Source organism: Fringilla coelebs, assembly GCF_963513975.1.
Source record: "Fringilla coelebs genome assembly, chromosome: 8".
NCBI lineage: Eukaryota > Metazoa > Chordata > Aves > Passeriformes > Fringillidae > Fringilla > Fringilla coelebs.
In genome coordinates this window covers 10,007,106-10,024,822 of record NC_140066.1, presented here as the reverse complement: position 1 = coordinate 10,024,822, position 17,717 = coordinate 10,007,106, and the positions used below count along the sequence as shown (strand labels likewise).

Sequence of the window (17,717 nt, the reverse complement as noted above, 5' to 3'; positions counted from 1 at the left end):
AAGCAGTTCCACCCGCTGAAAAAAGCCCATAGGAAACAAAGTGTTGTAATAAACGTGAGTAGCGGCAAACACTGTCTTAAATGTCAGGTTACAAACAATGCTCACTAAACCTTCACGGCCACGACCAATACAGGGAAATCGCTCTAGAAAGCCAAGAACCATTAGAAAAATAAAAAGCTTTCCATCTTGGAGCATTTTCGTCAAGATTTCACATTCCACTGCTTCTTCCATAGCCTTACAGATAAAACAAGCGAGATCAGTTCTACTTCCAGTACTGCAACAGTGAAACCAAGCCACAGATTGCCTGGTAAGGCATTCCATGACCTTGAAACATATTCTGTAGAGTCATGTGACTACTTCACATACATGTCCAGTATCACCCCAATTTAGAGCTTAAGTTTTCCTATCACAACAGTCAATCTCGTAATGCACATATGCGCCTTTTCCATTGGAAAGGATTTCCAGCATTTCCAAACTTTTATACAAATAGGATAAGTGAGCACTTTCATCTCTGTGCTCTTTATGGCAACTAGGGCTGTTTTTCCATAGTAGAACACTGCTCCAGTTTCATTGCTGCAAGCCATGTCTAAAAAAAGTCAAAGTGATCTCTTAGCACAGTCATTTTCCTGGTAACCACGTCCCAGGAGATTTTGCCTCTCTTCTGTCTTGTTCTTATTTGGTTGAAAGTAACGATCACTTGTCACTGCTACCTTCTTTTCATGTTATTCTTTTCACCAACCCAATATTTGTAAAATTCTTTGCTGAAAAATGGATATTGCTTTGGACATTTTGGACTAAACTGACAATCTTTTTGTCCTTGGGTAAATGAACCCATTTGTGTCCAGGGAAAAAATTATTTTTTAAGGCAAGACAAATATAACTTCCTGAATATAGTGGAGATGCCTTATGTTCAAGACATTGGCTCCTTAATAGGGTTCTATGTGAACCTCAGTTGGCCAATATCACTTGCTGCTAGGATTTAGCTTCTATAAATTCTGAATTGTGCCAAGTAAAGCCAGCTTAATACCTCTGAGCGCAACTTTTTTGAATATCCTCATGTCATTTAAGAAAAAAATATTTTAAAAAAAAATTACTTTTCAGTCTTTTTCATTGGGTTTTCTGAATGAGGCTGAATGGGTCACCAAGGCAAACTAATAGCTCACATCATAAAGTAGTTGAAGAGTCCATTAATTGTATAAGTTTAGAGCAAAAACATCATCTGAGAAAATTTTCATTTGATAAAAAAAAGTTGTTTTATCATCTATTTATGTTTACTAGTATTTCCTTTTACTTTATACCACTTTCCTTCTTTTCAAAATATCTACATCTATTATCTATGCAAGCATATCTCAGTCTCTGCAACACTCCATTACTGCTTTCTTTTGTTGTTCTTTATCCATATAACACAACTACCTGAATTATATATTATTTTTTTGAAACCAAGAGACAGGGACAGCCTTAAAAAAAACAGAAGAAACAATAAATAGATATGAAAGCAATTAACAAAGGTACTTCCACTAGTTGTTTTTTTTTTTTTTTAATGATGTGGCCACTAGAATTGCTGGTGTTGTAATTTAGAGGTCAGCAAATAAAAAAGCACAATAATTACTCAAATGAAATATCCCTAGCAACACTTGATCAAAATTACTGTTTTAAGTAACTTGTCTCTGTGATATCTGGATTTGTTAGTCATTAATTTGGAAATCCTTCTGTGAATAAGAAGAGCTGCTGGTTTGTAGTTTTAAACCATTTAAACCTCTATGGCCAGGCTATAGAGGCAGACACTGGAGAACTTTTTGGATTCAATATTCAGGAAAATTAATACCAAATGGTGGAATAACCCAAAGTAAAATCAGAAATGTTTTCTCTCAATGTAAAAACACAGAGGTTCAACAGAAAATCAGAAAGGCTTTTTCCTAACTTTTAAATAAAAAATATTCAGAACAATCTAAATCTTTGCCAAAAAAAAACCCCAAAAACCAAAAAAAAAGAAGTTGGAGTGGGTGATAGGATGAGAATTCAACCACATGCATCAAAATAGTGATTTTCTACTCTATCTGGAACACTCAAAAACAAACTTAAAGCCATGGGGGAAAATCAGCCACATATTTTGCTTTATAGTACCCTGTGCTGTATTGGAAACTTCATCTAAACTCCTTATTCTTTAGCTATTAGTATGTTCCTGATACTGATTATCTCTACTGCACATTCATATATGAAATTCTTTGGTATATTCTCAGAAGCTGTACTTCCACATTACAGTTTGTTTTCTGTACTTGTCTTTGCCTGCCCTGTACAAAAATTATCTTCTTCACAATGCAATAAAATTAGCAGCTACTTTGCTTTCTATAATTATGGAGCTTTAAATATTAATGCATTTATTACAGCAATCCTCTGTGTGAGGTTATCTAACTTGAGAACAAGTTTTCTTGGAAGCAACATTAACCAGCAGAAGTTAAAAAACTTAATAACTGCTTTCTTAATGGCAAGACAACTTTTATCACATTTCTGTGGTAAACCTGCCCTCTCCACATTCTACTGCCTCTCTTTCCTGCATTTGGGCTACACCTTTCTTATTGAGTCAGATACAGAGCAGACTTTCAAACTCACAGGTGCCAGACCATTAGCACAAATTCTCATGAGGTTCTTCCTATGCAATTGTAACACTTATTCTGTTTGTTGTCTCTAGAACAGTTGTTCATAAATTAGCCAAACAAAACTGTGTTGCCCACATGAGAATAACCAAAAGAAACATCACCGTTGGATTCATTTAACAGAAGCTTGAATGGATATGAGATTACACCTGTATTCAATAGGCTAAATCCACACAGATACACTCAACCTAACCATTCAATTCCTGTAGGAATCCATCCTGGCTTCTACAAGAATCAGAGCAGATTTTGGCTTTTCATCTCGTATCTGTGCCATGAGCACTTCAAATAAATGTAACAGACAGGGATAAAACACTTGCAACCTTCAGTCATAAGTTTCATAGGTTGTCCTTGGGAATGCAAAGAGTTTAAGTTATTCCAACATACTTCTGCAGAGTGAGGCTCAGGTTGTGGCTGGCTGATTTGATCTTGTTCTGGGCCTCCAGGTGGGTCATGCTGTCAGTGTTGACTCCATCAATGGCCACAACAAGGTCCCCCTGGTTCATCTGTGACTGTGCTGCCTTGCTGCCAGGGGTGATCTGTGTGGAAAAAGACAAAAGAAAAAGTTGTATCCTGATAAGTCATTCTGTACATAGAACAGTTGAAGAACTTGCCCAGAATTATAGTACAGAATAGATACAGCAAAAAAATACACTGATACAACAAAAGTTGTATCCGTTATTGCATGGGTGAAAAATCAAAACTTATAGAAATTAAACAAATCAAAGTTAACTCACACTTCTGCAAAGGTCCAGGGTACCATCTACTTGTTGTTACTCCCATTTTGAGAGGTTATGCCCAATGCAGTGGTTCCCTTACCACCTATTATCACTATCTCAAGGGGATAATTATCTCTGTACAGCAGCAGAATATAGAGACATTACTCAGAAGCAGAAAATAAATGAACCACTATCCACTGCATGATTTTATTGTATTTTTCCTCCTAAAAGCCATTTTCCCCAAATCAATTCATTTTATTTAGGGGATGTAAAATGAATGCATGCGAGTGACCTTGGGCATGCTTTGTTTCTTTAATAACAGGCTTTAGAGGAAATTATTCTACTTAACCTTACCATATACAAGTGCAGCTCCATTACCAACACAAATTGCTATGTGCCCATCTCACCAACTGTTGGACCTCACACTCCAAAGACCAGCACTCTCAGAAATAAGAAACTACAGTGCTGCAACCACAAACCAAACAACTGACACAACAGTCCAGAAGTTCTGTTTGTTCACTGTGGCAACACATTTTGTCGGCTCCAGTCAGCTTGTGACCTGCATCCTCTCTGAATGGACAGCACCTTCACCTCAATTTAACACAGTCCTCTCAGCTTCTGTATGGATAACAGCAGTACAGCACTAAACCAGAAAAGCCTTCACATACCACCAGCCAGACAAATTTTAATGAACACACCAGGGTTGTCCTCTGCTTTCAGCACCCAGTACAAAAAGAGCATAGATATAAGCTATAGGTCTTCTTAGAAACTCACTTCCTTACATTCCTCATAAAAACCCCAAGGATAATCTAAAGTATTAAAACAAAGGCTGCATTAAAAAATTCTGTTCCTTCAGTACAGTGAACATAAAATAAAGATCTGTTCAATTATGAGCCAAAAGTCCCCTGTGAATTCTGCCAGGCTGAAACCATGAAGTCAAATTTCTAGCAACTATAAATATGCGCATATTTAAAAAAAAAAACCTCTTTCAAAAACAATTCCCTAGACTGTTAGTTTATGTACTTTACTGGCAAAGATGAATAAGCAAAAAAAGGAAGAAGCCCTTTCTTAACACGCTGTTAAAGGTGCTCAGTATTGAGGCCAGAAGTCCAACTGACAGTGTAGTCTGACAATGGGAGGTGTCAGTTTACTAGAACACTAGTTCTAGTGTCAAAGCGCTCGAACACACAGCACCCTGGATACTCAGACTATTTAAAAGTAAAGATTACTTCGGAACTGGGCACTGTAAATAATTCCCAGAACTGATTTGACTGAAAGAGACAAGTTTTAATACCTTTGCATTTGAGATAGAAGCAAAGAGTTCTGTGTTTTCTGAGTGAAGGACAGCCACAGATAAAATGTTCTTATGCAAATAGAGTTGACTGATAATGGCAGTACTATTCCCTGATGTATTTTCCTGGTGTTAAGGAATTGAGGGATGAGGGAAATATTTTGTGGTAGTTTCAAAGAGAGAGTTTTATTCTGCAGTCTAATGCACCCTCACAAGGAAAAAAAAAAAAAAAAACAACAGAAAAACAAAACCCAAAAGATTTCTGTTACAAGCACAGTTTTTCTAACCTGTTATACAAACATTAGCTTCTATGGATTTGATTGACTTGCATTGTGCCAAGTAAATAGAATCTAGAAGTCCATCAAGAATATGGATTATTTGAACCCTCTTATGTACTTGTACAGTTACTCAAAGATCCTTCCCTGCTTATCCGACAAATGTTGCAAAACAGAATCTGCAACAGAATAAAAGGTAAAGAAAGGGCAAAACCAAACTAAAGCCAAACTCAGGCAAATGAGTCAGTAAGACCTGAATTCATCAAGTAGGACACTTCTGTCTTTTTCAAATTATCCTTTTTTAAATAAATAATCTTCACATGTCACTTTCCTAAGATACCACTTTTAACTTCCTCATGAAACACACTATTTCTTGCCACAGAATATTAACTGTGTGATCCTGGTTCCAAATTCTGGGACACTCTCCCCCCCACACACTTTTTTCTTGTCATCAACAAAGACTGGTTTTTGAACATCAACCCAGTCCCTGAAAGTCAAACGTCTGCACTAATTTGGGTATTCTTACTCAACACATCTATCTCTCCTTCCACTCCTCAATGGTGCCTCAAACAAAATAAACCCAGGGAAGCAGAGCTTCCAGAGACAGGATAACACTCTACATCTGGGGCTAGTTTAACACAGCTCTAACACAGTAGCTTCCCTCTCACTTGCTTTGATTTTTGCTTTTAGTAGCCTCACAGGTAAATGCTATACCTTAAAATAATGACATGGCAACTGCAACCCTCCTAGAATTAGTCAATTTAGAGGGAGGCGATGGTTGTTATGACATAATTTCACTTCTTCTAATGGGATATCTTCTGACTAATATTTTAGAAAATACAACCTAAATGAAAAAACATTCATCACAAGACTCTCTCAAACAAAACAGTCCTCAGTAACTCTGAATTTGTGATTTACATGACTTTCTAACTTTGCAACACTGTTTCTGAGGCAAGGAGCTCAAGGAGCACCATAGTGAAAGAGAAGGAAACAGTCTCAATCATGGCTCTATCAGTTGCTACTTAAGAAGGAAATGACAGGGTTTCAAATTCTTCAACTAAGTATAAGGGTAACAAATTCTGTGTGGGATTCTTTCATACAATTGTATTTTTTCAATTCCCATTTCAGGGGACAACATTCCATTGATGTCACTTTACCTCTAAAAATCAGCTATCCTTACTTCACAGCCAGCAAGACTCACAAAAAGATAATCTAATTTATTGTATCTGTAATTCAGACAAGTAGTAGGTATCAGGAAAGAATTACTTCTTCTCAGGGTCTTCCCACTGGTTAAAAGCACACTAGATTATTTGGTCCTGTAAACTTTTATATAGAAGGCATTATTAAAGACTGGATGCATAATCTGTATGAAACATGAAAACCAAAGTATAAAATTACATGTATTTTAGTTAGAAATTGAGAGACATCTCTGTGAGTGTTCCAAGTGAAGGCACAGCATGCATTTCCAGCAGACATCAAGTTGAGCAGTCAGTAATTGTTGTGAACAAAATACCAGTGTGCAGATGGAGATACAGGGCACACAGATCTGAAGTGTCAAGGCACATTCAAGACTATCTTGTTCCCATTTCTAAAGATCCAGCTGAAAGGAATGGAATGCAAAGAGTTTATGTTTTATCTGTTGGTATCTTCCTTTGAAAACTCATCTCTGATCTACTAAAACATTTACTAAATATAAACCCCAAACAGAGAAGAGCTCACTGTGTCTAAAATCCTGAGTAAATATTTTCTATTTAAAAATATTTTTTGAAAATATTTTTGAAGGACAGATGTTAATTAAACCTTAGAATTAGACTGGAAATCCAAATCTATCTACACAGCAAATTCTACTTTGCTGTTATCTCAGCCTCTCTTCTATTAATAGAAATAACAAATATAGAGAAATATACTACTGTCAAGGATAAATATGCATTTTTCAATTTGACAACAAATCTTTCTTTCCTAAAGCAAATCTCTGGGCAAGTTCTAGACAGAATGATTTCAGAAAACCTTTGTAATAGTCTTAACTCACTTGCTCTGGATTACAACACAGTTCTCAGTTGCTAGGTGCTGCAAATGCTTTTATTTAATGCTACAGCGAGACATTCATCAGAGTTTCAGGTTACAGCTATTTCTATCAATTGATTTACAAAATCCAATCCAGGGTAACACCAACAGGTCTAATTTTAATAGTAGTTCTTTAGTGCCTTAAGCCCAAGCACAGATTTTATCCTGAAAAAACAAACATCTCATGGCTCTCAGAAAAGCAGAGGAATACGTGCTGCTTCGGAGATGTCAATTTTCAGCCCTCACAAATTTCCTACACGACAGACATCTGACTTCCAACATCCCCAGCTTAAAGCAAGTTGGCAGGCTGGAAGTATCACATGTTCCTTCCAGCACACTACAGAGAATTCTTACTACGCTCTGTTGTGAGGGGATGGGTACACAGGGTGAATATATAGTACCACAGTGACAGCTGTGCCCTAAAAAAACTCGCCTGCATGGGGTTCACAGTAAATACTACTTAGCAGGAGCTCTGGGAGGCAGCGTACAAAGAGCAGCTGCTGCACCACCTTGAGAACTGTACATGCTGCCAGCCAAGCCCCCTCAACTCCACTCCAAAGGGAAGAGATAGGGATCAGGCAGCATTTGAGTGGATGAGTGTTCAAACACTAATGAGAATACTTGTACAAACAGATGGATGGACACAATTTTCCTACCCCCAAGGAGCTCCTAATTTACATGGCAGACAAAAATACATAGGAAGGCCTACACAAATGAGAAGCCTGCTAATATAGCCTGCATCATTAGCCAGGGCCTCTTTTTCCAGCACTTGAGCTATGCCTGACTCCATCCTGACTTCAACCCCAAAATCAGCAATTTATTTTTTTCTGCTTCGCATTTAAGAAAAACATTTCAGATTATCACATATTCACTAGCATTGGAAATATGCAAAAGTACAGAGAATAAATATGCTCACCTCTCAAATAGAAGAAATAATTAAAAGAAAATGTTCTTTTCCATAATCAGAAGTGTCTCAAGAAAATCCCAAGAAAAGGACTGGTCAGAGACTAAGGAACAATATGTTTCCTCTATAAAGAAAAGAGCATTTAAATCTCTCTCCATTACATTTTTGCAAGTATTTTTTTGCACAGAAGATTCCAACAAACTCAGAGTCATTCTAGGCTCTGAGGCTCTAAGTGCCTGCAAAACTCCCTCTCTTTATACAGGAGCATGACCAACTGAAATGAGAAAAATGCTTTGACCCCACTGCAGAACAGTTGCCGAATGCTCACATTGAATCTAAGTAGTTACCTCTAGACCAGAGACATCTCTTCCTCTCCCATAGAAAGAAAGTTAATTGAGGAAATTCATATTATTCTTTCCTAAATGAGTCACTTGCCATCCCTATCCCCATAATAAAAGTGTAAGAGCTCCATAGGGAAAATAGTGTTTTTTTAGAAAACAGAAGGCAATTTTGGACAAGAAAAAATGCAAAGAAAATTAGTAAAACCCACTGGGATAAGTCATCAGGCAGGCAGAAATTCACCATTTTATTTAACACATTTCCAGAAGACACAAAACAAACAAGGAAAGAAACTGCTAAATAACCTATACCATAGAGCATCCTATGACTTATATACCTTTGTGCATCAGATAGGAGAGCTGAGAAAGACCAATTAAATGTAAAAACAAGACTGTGGAAAACCTGAAACTAACTATCCTTGCATGTATCACTAACCAAACCTAAGGAAAACTTCCATTTTGCAGCTACCCTTTGCATGAACGATATGCCTGTTTTCAATACACTTTAATGGGCTTTAATGGATTTTTTTTTTTTTTTTTGCTCTCCTTTCTGTGGTGTTTGTTCTGTTGCTTTGGTTTGGCTTTTTCTTTTTGTTTTTCATAAGACAACAAGAACTGCCTTAAATGAACACTCATGGTATCTGCAAAGCATGCCACTGACACCCTGAAGAGATTCCATTTACACTAAACAGAGCTGCACTGGCAAGCTGCAAAGACATTCTGAAGTGGCCTCTCAGGCTCTACTTCATCTGTAGCTAGGAAGGGAGATTACAATACATGTGAGAACACCCAAAATAGCCCTAATCTACCTCTCTTGGGTACCAGGAATCAAAGCAGCACAGAGATTTTGTGGGATGAACTGTAAAGCACTTACGACTCAGGACACCCTGTGCTGTAATCTGTACTCCAAGAGCAGAGGGCACTCAAACCAACCAGCTTACCTCATTCTGAGGAGTGCCAAGCCAGGCTGGAACAATGCCACCTTGATTAACACCAAAAATCTCCCTTACACATAACATCACTCACAAACGTGCTTTTCATGCACGTTATATAGTCTCTTCAAGGAAGAAGACAGACAGATGATAGCCCTTCCTGCCAAGCTAACTAGACTCAGGTGATGAAAATAAGCCAAACGTAAAAGACTTTCAGCTGTGGAATGAAAGGAAGCATATAGGCATGCTTAGAGAACTGCCCCAGGCAAGGCTCTGGGGAAGGTTTTGAGAGGCAGCGTAAATACACCTGTTCCTATTTGCAAGATCATTTCGTTCCATGCCCCACCTCCACATTGTCTGATGGAAAAATTTTGAATCCTTTGTTAAAAAATAAAGAAAAAAACTTCAATATTCTGGACTTTGGAGATTAGCTTGCTAGAAGCATGACTGCTCTATGTTACACCAACTATACAGATGACAGTAAAAGAGTGGATGTAGCTTTTTAACAGGATGCGTTGGTGTAACTAGAAGGTTAACACAGCTCTTCATAACGTGTGAAGTCATATGGTATGACTAACAATAATATCTCTTCTCCCAGTCTTTATCCAAATGTATCTGTTGGATGTATTCAGTCTGCTCTCAACTAGCATCACACACTCTGCCAAGGTAGTGTGCACTGTGTATCTCACAGGAATTAAATGGAAGCAAAGAGGTAAGTAATTTAATGACAAATGTTGATTGTTTTATTACAACAGGTTTTGAGAACCAAGTGACTGAGTTCTTATTTGGTATCAAGGGGTTCAATAACCTGAATGTAAATCAAAACCAGGAATAAAACTGAGGTACTGATTCTTAGCATTCTGGCAGCCCCCATGTGTGAGCTAATCTGTCAGCTTCCACAGGAAACCCTCTGCAGCAAATATACACACAGCTTCCAAGTGCCTGCAGGATTAGAACAGCCAAGTTTCTTCAAAGGTTCCCCATCCTCTTCCCTGCTTCTCCTTTTCAAATTTGAATTCATTTTAAGGCAGTTGTATAAGGTGGGATGTTTTCTTGTGTTTCAAGCAGACAGATCTCAGTCATCAATATTGCCTGCTTCATTTTCAGCTTCTTGAATTCTACATTCTGTGCAGCTTTTTAACCTGCTCACAGAAACACAATTTGTCTTGTCTCCCCCTACAACCATTAGCAATAAACTGAGGGGTTTATGTCTCACTATTGGCCACTATGGTAAGATTTTCTTTTCTTCAAGTTCATTCTGCTCAATGTATGTCATTGTCTGTAACTAAGATCATGATGCTTTATAACTTTGAAGGGCTTTTGATTGGTGCAGCAACAGTAAGGCCTGACTAAAAGGGCATTTGAGACAATGCTGAGAGGCTTAGTTTGGCAGTTTGTGCCTTCAGCCACTTCTGATATTAAACAACTTAAAATAGCTTTGAGCAGGTCTGGAGGTTCTGGCACAGATACGACTGATGTGTAAGTGACTCTCCTGCTCCCGCATGCTTGTAAATTAGGGTACTTATTAAATGGATGCAGGCTTACATTTAATTGTTCTTTGAATGCATTTGTTTGAGTTCTCTCTGTTTCTGGCCACCAGATTACCAGGGGAGTTGTTCTTCCTCTGCTCACTAAAATACAAGCTGCCAGTTTGTATTTTAGTCCTGTCTCTAGCCCAGAAGTATTTAGTACTGAGCTCTGTGTTTCACCTACAGAGGGTAGACCAGCATAGCACACACCGGCTGGCAGCTGTATGAAGGAAAATAAGATGTAACACATGTCCACAGTGACAGAGGTGTTGAATTAGAACAAAATTTGTTGGAACTGCACTAGGTATCATGCCCTTACTTTCACATCTTAGGCTTTAAGAGGCACAATGCCCAACATGAATCTGTTCCAAGTGGAGGGCCAAGCATTAAGCTGCCAGCATACAGCATCAATGCCTCCCTAAACACTTTCTTTATTCACAGGAATAACTGTTTTGTACCTGGAGCATTCACTGAAGCTCTGTGAAAGAATAAACAAAAGCACAGGCTTCAAACTTCAGACAGTGAAGAATTATTTTTAAGATCAAAGTGAATAAAACAGAATAGAAGCAAAGTTCCCCTGATAAAGTGCAATTTCTTCTGTAATAGGCTGTTTCACATTTAGTGCATAACATGACATCCCACCAGGCATCCCAGCAGGACCACTGGAAATTTAAAGATGTAGCAAATAAAACAAAACTTTAACACATTTAACAGGTACATAAACTTCTGGATGTTTCAGGAAGCTAGGAAATTGTAGAGATTGAAGATGTTTGTTGTACCTGTTAAAATGTAATTACTTAAACTTTGTTTTCCTAGTGGTGTTCAGTTGAACACAGAGAGGCCAGTTCCCTTGGTAAGCCACAGAAACCATGTTTGCTTAACAGGAAATAATCTGAACATATCGATATAATCTCAAATCTAAAAGGGAAATCATGTTATGTTGAAGATTGTTATGTTAAAGTAACAACCTGAACTTTTAAAAATGAAGTATCTTGATTTTCCTTATTTTCAAAAAGGAAGGTATCTCTGAGGAGGAATGTGGCTATTGCTGAGGACAAGGATTGAACTTTATTGATAGTACGATGATGCCAACGCTGGTTTTGAGCATTTTAACCCATTAAAGTATTGGGTACAGCAATTTACAAAGATTTCCCACTGAGAGCTTGCATAGCATAAGAACACACACATACACATGATTTTATTTGATAAAGAACAAACCAGTGACATGCATGGTTCTGGAAGGTAAAAGCATCTCTCTAGGTGAATTTTTTCTCTATTAACTTTAGAATCCTGACTTGCATAAGTGCAGTATCTTCCCACACATTTTTCAGCAGCTTCAGAGCACAGAGCAGTATTAAGCAGACAAGTTTTCAAAAAGTGATTTTCTGTGGGTTTTTTGCAAGTAGTATTTTCCATAACTCACCAATAAAAAAATTTATGTCACTTTAGAAAGCCTTCCTGTTTACAGACAAAATAAAATAATAGAAATGAATTGTTGTAACATACTGTCTGCACTGTCTGTAGTTAAAGGCTATTTAAAGACTCAAAATTAAAAAAAAAAAAAGCCAAATTACTAAGATGGAAGAAGAATCATTTATTGTAAAAGATACCTGATTTTTGGTTCAACTAAAAATGTTTCTTTAATTTCTGGTCAAAAAGAAGTCAGATCACCTAGCTGCGCTACACACAAAAGTAGCCTAGGCTGAGAATCTTCTTTTTCCATAAGTACTGCTTCATCAGATCCCCTTCCCAGGCTGCACCATTTTCTAGGGAGAATTGGGAGTAAATATCTTTTACAAAACATTACACACACAAAAAAAGACATTATGTTATGAAAATTTACTGAAAGTCTTCATTAAACACAATTACTGTTTATGAGCCAAATGTTTATGTACTAAATAAGGTTTTAACAGGAACGTCCCATGAAATTCAGAAGCCATAAGCAGCTTTATGAAAAGGTCATTAAAGAAATTAAAGACCTCAGCTAGTAAATATTTGCCTATGGTGAATGGCTCTTCATATAAAGTGAAGTTGAATTGGAAGTTCCAAACAATGCCACTCACCTCCATTGCATCATGTCTTCTATGTTTATGTCCAAGTTTCAGACTGAAACTTGATTCAAAAATTCCCAACAACTAGAAGAAAAGCTGTTCTTGGGGATATTTCATTCTAGAGAAAGGCAGGAGTCTGTCATCTCACAATTCTTAATTCAGCAGAGTGCATGGAGCCTCAATTATCTTTGGATAAGGTACTGGCTTTTTATTTGCATTTTCTGCAGCCTTGTTTGTGCTGACATGTTTTGAATTCCTTGTGGAGTTACCCAGCACAGGTGTGTGTGGAAGAGGATTCCAACTTGCAAAGCCTATGATCATAACTAGCACTTGAAAGAAGGTATTAAGGCAGGAAGAGAAGCCTGATCAGAGTTTCCTCTCCAGCTGGCATCCTGTTATAGACAGCCTTCTGTTACAGACAGCCTCTTCTGTGCTGCTCACCCTGCTGATTAACAGGTGAGGGTTAGAAAGCTTTCAGTCTCATTAGGAATGCTAAGACATATCCCATCTTAATACATTCTTCAACTTTACTTTGCGCTACATTCCAGAGACTCAATTGAAAACATCCATTATTTCAATTACAGAGAGCAAGTGGGCACCCATCAATTGTGAATGAACACTTTCTGCCAAACCAAAGGCCCCTGCAAAAACCATCCTTTAGATCTGCCTGTGGTACTGATATTGCTGGTTAGTGATGCTTTTACCTGTTAACTTGGGGACCAACATTTCTGCCAATTCCTTTTTGGGTATTCTGCTTCTTTCCTGTTTTATCTCATCTACATTTGGTGTTCACCACTTACTGGTGTATGCAGCAACAAGACATGGCAGTGTTTTTCTTCCAGAGCACATACATTTAAATGGAGTGCTTCAAGAAAGGCCTTGAAGATGCTGACAACATATGTTCCCCCAACTCTCACTCCTCTGTACATTCCTATTTCTTTCAGGTGACTACCTGTACTTGGAAACATCAAGTATTTCTACCAGTCTGGTAGCATGATCAATGCTTTAGGAACTTAGTGGGAGTATTCCAAAATGGGTTAAACATTCATTTCTAATAAATATTCTTAGGTAATAAAAGTTAGGAGCATAAATTGAGTCAAAATCATCATTAGCCTGCTTGGAATACTTATGTAGGCTTCAGAGAGAAGAATATGCTTCTGATTCTTAGTTTAAGATATGCTTCATGCTCAGTTCAGAGCACAGCTCCTTAAGGATCATTAGGCTGTGTAACTTACGCAGAAGTAACAGAATTAATCTGCAGGGTGCCTCACTTCCATTTCAAAGTTGTACTTTTATCTTTAATTTCTTTAATGATAAGTGCAGACATTTTTCTCTGCAAGCAGAGGCTGTAATGAGCTCCATACGTAGTCACAATGAGTTTCTAAACTCTGCTGGTCCAAATTAGAAATTTTCCTCTCCTCTTCCAGAGTAAACATGCTAATTATGATAATCCGGTTGTGTATTTTGTTAAGGAATAAATGTTCACAGGACATCTATTTAAATCCATGGAAGGAATGCAATCAAGTTCAGAATTTGCCTTAACAGTATTTTCCTTGGCCACATTAGACACTGTCTTCTGCAATGGAGTATGTCAAAATAATTGGTTTGGAAGAGGCAGCAAGAAAGTTGTCATTTGACCAAGAAAGAATTTCAGAAGGTCTAAGGTAGTATGCCTTTCTGTAACCAGTTTGTCTTTTCCCCTTCATTTGGCACCAAACAAACTGCTGAACAATGAATTGTATAGATGAGAAAATATGACAGTTACTTTAATAGGGATTCCTGCTGCTAGTGAAACCATTATTTGCCTGATACAAATGAGGAATGAAAGGAACACAGAAAGAAAAAGTTAACCCTCCACTTTGATATTAAATGAGGACTTAGTTAAACTGCAGGACAATGAGCTTCATCACTATTTTTTCATCAAGCAAACATCTGAATGACTAAACTAAAGTGACATTTTGATCCACATAAAGAAAAAAATGGCTATAAAGCAGATTGATGTATTCCCTAATACCAGCATGCAAATCTCAGATTCAGACAGTATTATGACTGATGGAATTATGACAGTTCTCTGTTCTAGGCAGTTACATTTACAGTGATATTTTTCAGAGCTGTACACCCACTTGGAAACAAAGTTTGTAGGCATTTTTGACTTTTAATATGTTGTCAGAGTTTGATCTTGGCCACCCTCTCTAGTTTCATTTTTCATCTGTTTTCATTTTTTTTATATCCTTTTTCTTCTTACCACATCTTGTTCAGTAACTTTGCTTAGTTTCATTAATCATGTTTGCAGAGAAAATATTTTAAAACTCTCAGTGCTGGAACTTTGATGGGATCAACATCAACACTGTAACAACAGCAATGGCAGCACAAAACATTTCTCAAAGTGAATATGCAGCTATTTAACAAACAGGAGGCTTTTACTTCAGACACCAGGAAGCGGAAATAAATGAAAATCAGGAATGCTTCGATGGTTATTGGACAGCTGGGAAGATTCCAGGGGCAGACAAAAGTGCCAAATGGAGCCATATTAGTAATCTCTCTTTATCCTAGGATGGGTCTTCTATTTATAGAATTATACAGCCCTTGAAGAAACTATAAGATTGCATACAAAAATGATACAGGAGCAACACATGCATTTTACATGAAGCTGCCTAATAAAATCCAAAGATGCTCCCAAAATTTTAGTAGACCTGTTTTAAATAGTACCACATATTATGTCCATCTGGTTGTCTCAGCTGGTGACAGGCATTTTCTTCTGAATGGCCTTGCCCCCTGCATTTTCATATCATTTTCAGGATTGAAAGAAATTCACCCTCTACCTTCTGCTCACACTTTTCATCTATCTCCTACATAAAATCCTCAGAAAAGATCTCCTTAATTCTAGATTATACTAGTCAATCTTCCGGGTCATATTCAGTCCAGCACGCATCCCAGTGAAAGGAATTTCACACAGTTACGTCCTATTCTATGTTAATAAAGGAAATATTTCATTACATTACTCTTCACAGCTATCCAAAGTAAGAACTAGAAAAAGACTCCTACTATTCTGTCTTGTATTAAGATTGAACTAATTTCATGAGGAATGTTATGATGTTCATTACTGAATATTCACTACTAGAAATAGCATTTTAAATGCAAAATTTTATCAAATTGGAGAGACTCATAAGGCTGCAGAGGAAAATATGAAGCATAGACAGTACCTGATATCAAAGCTATATGCATCAACCACTCAGGGAAAACATAAAAGCCTAGATTCACCTAGTGGTCTTCTTTCATATGGGACACACCAGGAATCGGAGGAAATTCTCTGCTTTTAAACAGTGAGGAATCAAAGGCTCTTCCACACACTGCAAGTACCCAGTGTAAAGGGGCCCAGGCCTTCCCTGGCTCTGTCCTTTAGGGTAATGCAAGTATGGAATAAAAGAAATCAGCATCTTTCACAGTGACAAACAAGACATCAAACAAGATTTTGGGCAAATGACACAGGGGACTGGTATAAACAAATCATCCAGACATTTAAATAAGTTCCTTATAAAAAATACAAACAAGAAAAGAAAAAAAGAGAAGCTGAGACATAAAAGAAAGAGAAAACTTATTTTACAAGTTTCTTGCTATGTCAGAGAAGAACAAGATATTCTCCACTTCAAAATATCTAAGATTATCTCATTTGTTGCTCTCTGTGAATACCACAGACAAACAGAATTTATATGAAAGCATGAGTTTCAGGCTCTATGCTACTTTGCTCTGCAGTCTAGGTAGTATTTCTAGCATCTGTTGCAGCCTCTGTGACCAGATTTAAAATGATAGTGCAGAGGTGAAAGCTCCACAGACAATAAGGTGTTGGTCAAGTCTCTGTGAAGGCCCCTTATCCTTTTTTATCATGCATGACCCTGAAAGAATGTGCAATGCAATCATCCAGAGGGGAAAAAAGCACTAGGCTGTCAAGCTAAGCCTTTGCTGGCCACAACTCAGATATGACACAAAGTCATGCCCATCTTATGTAAAAATTGATAAGAAGGCTGTGCGCTGTTTATGGTATATCAGTGTCTAATTAAAAAGCCTTGTGCTTATATCAGTGGGTACATTGATAATCAATTCTCAGGGGAAAAAAACCAAAACAAACCAAAGCAAAAAAACAGAATCAAGAACTGAAAGTGTGAATATCCAACGTGGTTAAATCCTTCTAAAGAAGGCAGGACATAGAACAGAACTGCTCTAAGATTAGCAGCTTTTGAAACTGCATTATTACAAGTACCTTCCCCAAGTAAGATGTGAATAAACCTGCTGTGAAAGTTAGTGAGTCAAGGAGTCTCATGCAGGAAATTAATTCCATTGTGCACATTCTTCATGTGACCCCAGCCCATTTGTTTTGTAGAACCAGAGAACATTTTCTGTCCTGACAACAAAACTAACAACTAGATAACCAGAAATAAAACTTCAGTAGAGCAAAAATATCACGGTCCCAACTCCCCATTACTTTGCACAAATTTATTCTCTTCAGTGCAAATGTGAATATTTCAGTTCCTCTGTTAATTGCTTTGCACTACAAATGCCTTCATAACTGCCAGGCAATGGTAAATCAGAGTGTTCATTTTCACCTCAGGCATGACATCTATGATTTTGTTTTAAATCACATTCAGAAAATATAACTGGAATTTACAATAAAGTTCCAAAAGCTCTTCTATTTCCTCTATAGTTTTATGTTCATGTTGGTTTTATAAGTATGGAAGTAAAATTAAGAACAACAGGCAGCCTGATGCTCCTGTACCAAAAAGCAACCTCCCTGCTTTTCTTATCAAAGTAGGAACTTTTAAGTTCATTTCACCCTTACATCTGGGAACGCTCTCTAATGACTATGGCTAGGGCCACAGCAAATACTTCACAAAAGAGACTCACATATAACTTGCCATTTTGCAAAGTCAATGTGTAATGCATCTTCCTCTTTGTACCAGAGTCGTCT

General features: G+C 37.4%; 1 protein-coding gene across 7 annotated transcripts in view; it reads right to left on the bottom strand.

Annotated features, from left to right (window-relative positions):
• Window positions 1-17,717, bottom strand: part of LDB3 (LIM domain binding 3) — a 112,992-nt gene that overhangs the window by 72,274 nt on the left and 23,001 nt on the right. For all 7 annotated transcript variants that reach the window (XM_084210664.1, XM_084210663.1, XM_084210665.1 and 4 more), the window contains exon 3: window positions 3,039-3,190. In XM_084210664.1, the coding sequence (XP_084066790.1) occupies window positions 3,039-3,190 (152 nt within the window). The remainder of the gene's footprint in view (window positions 1-3,038; window positions 3,191-17,717) is intronic.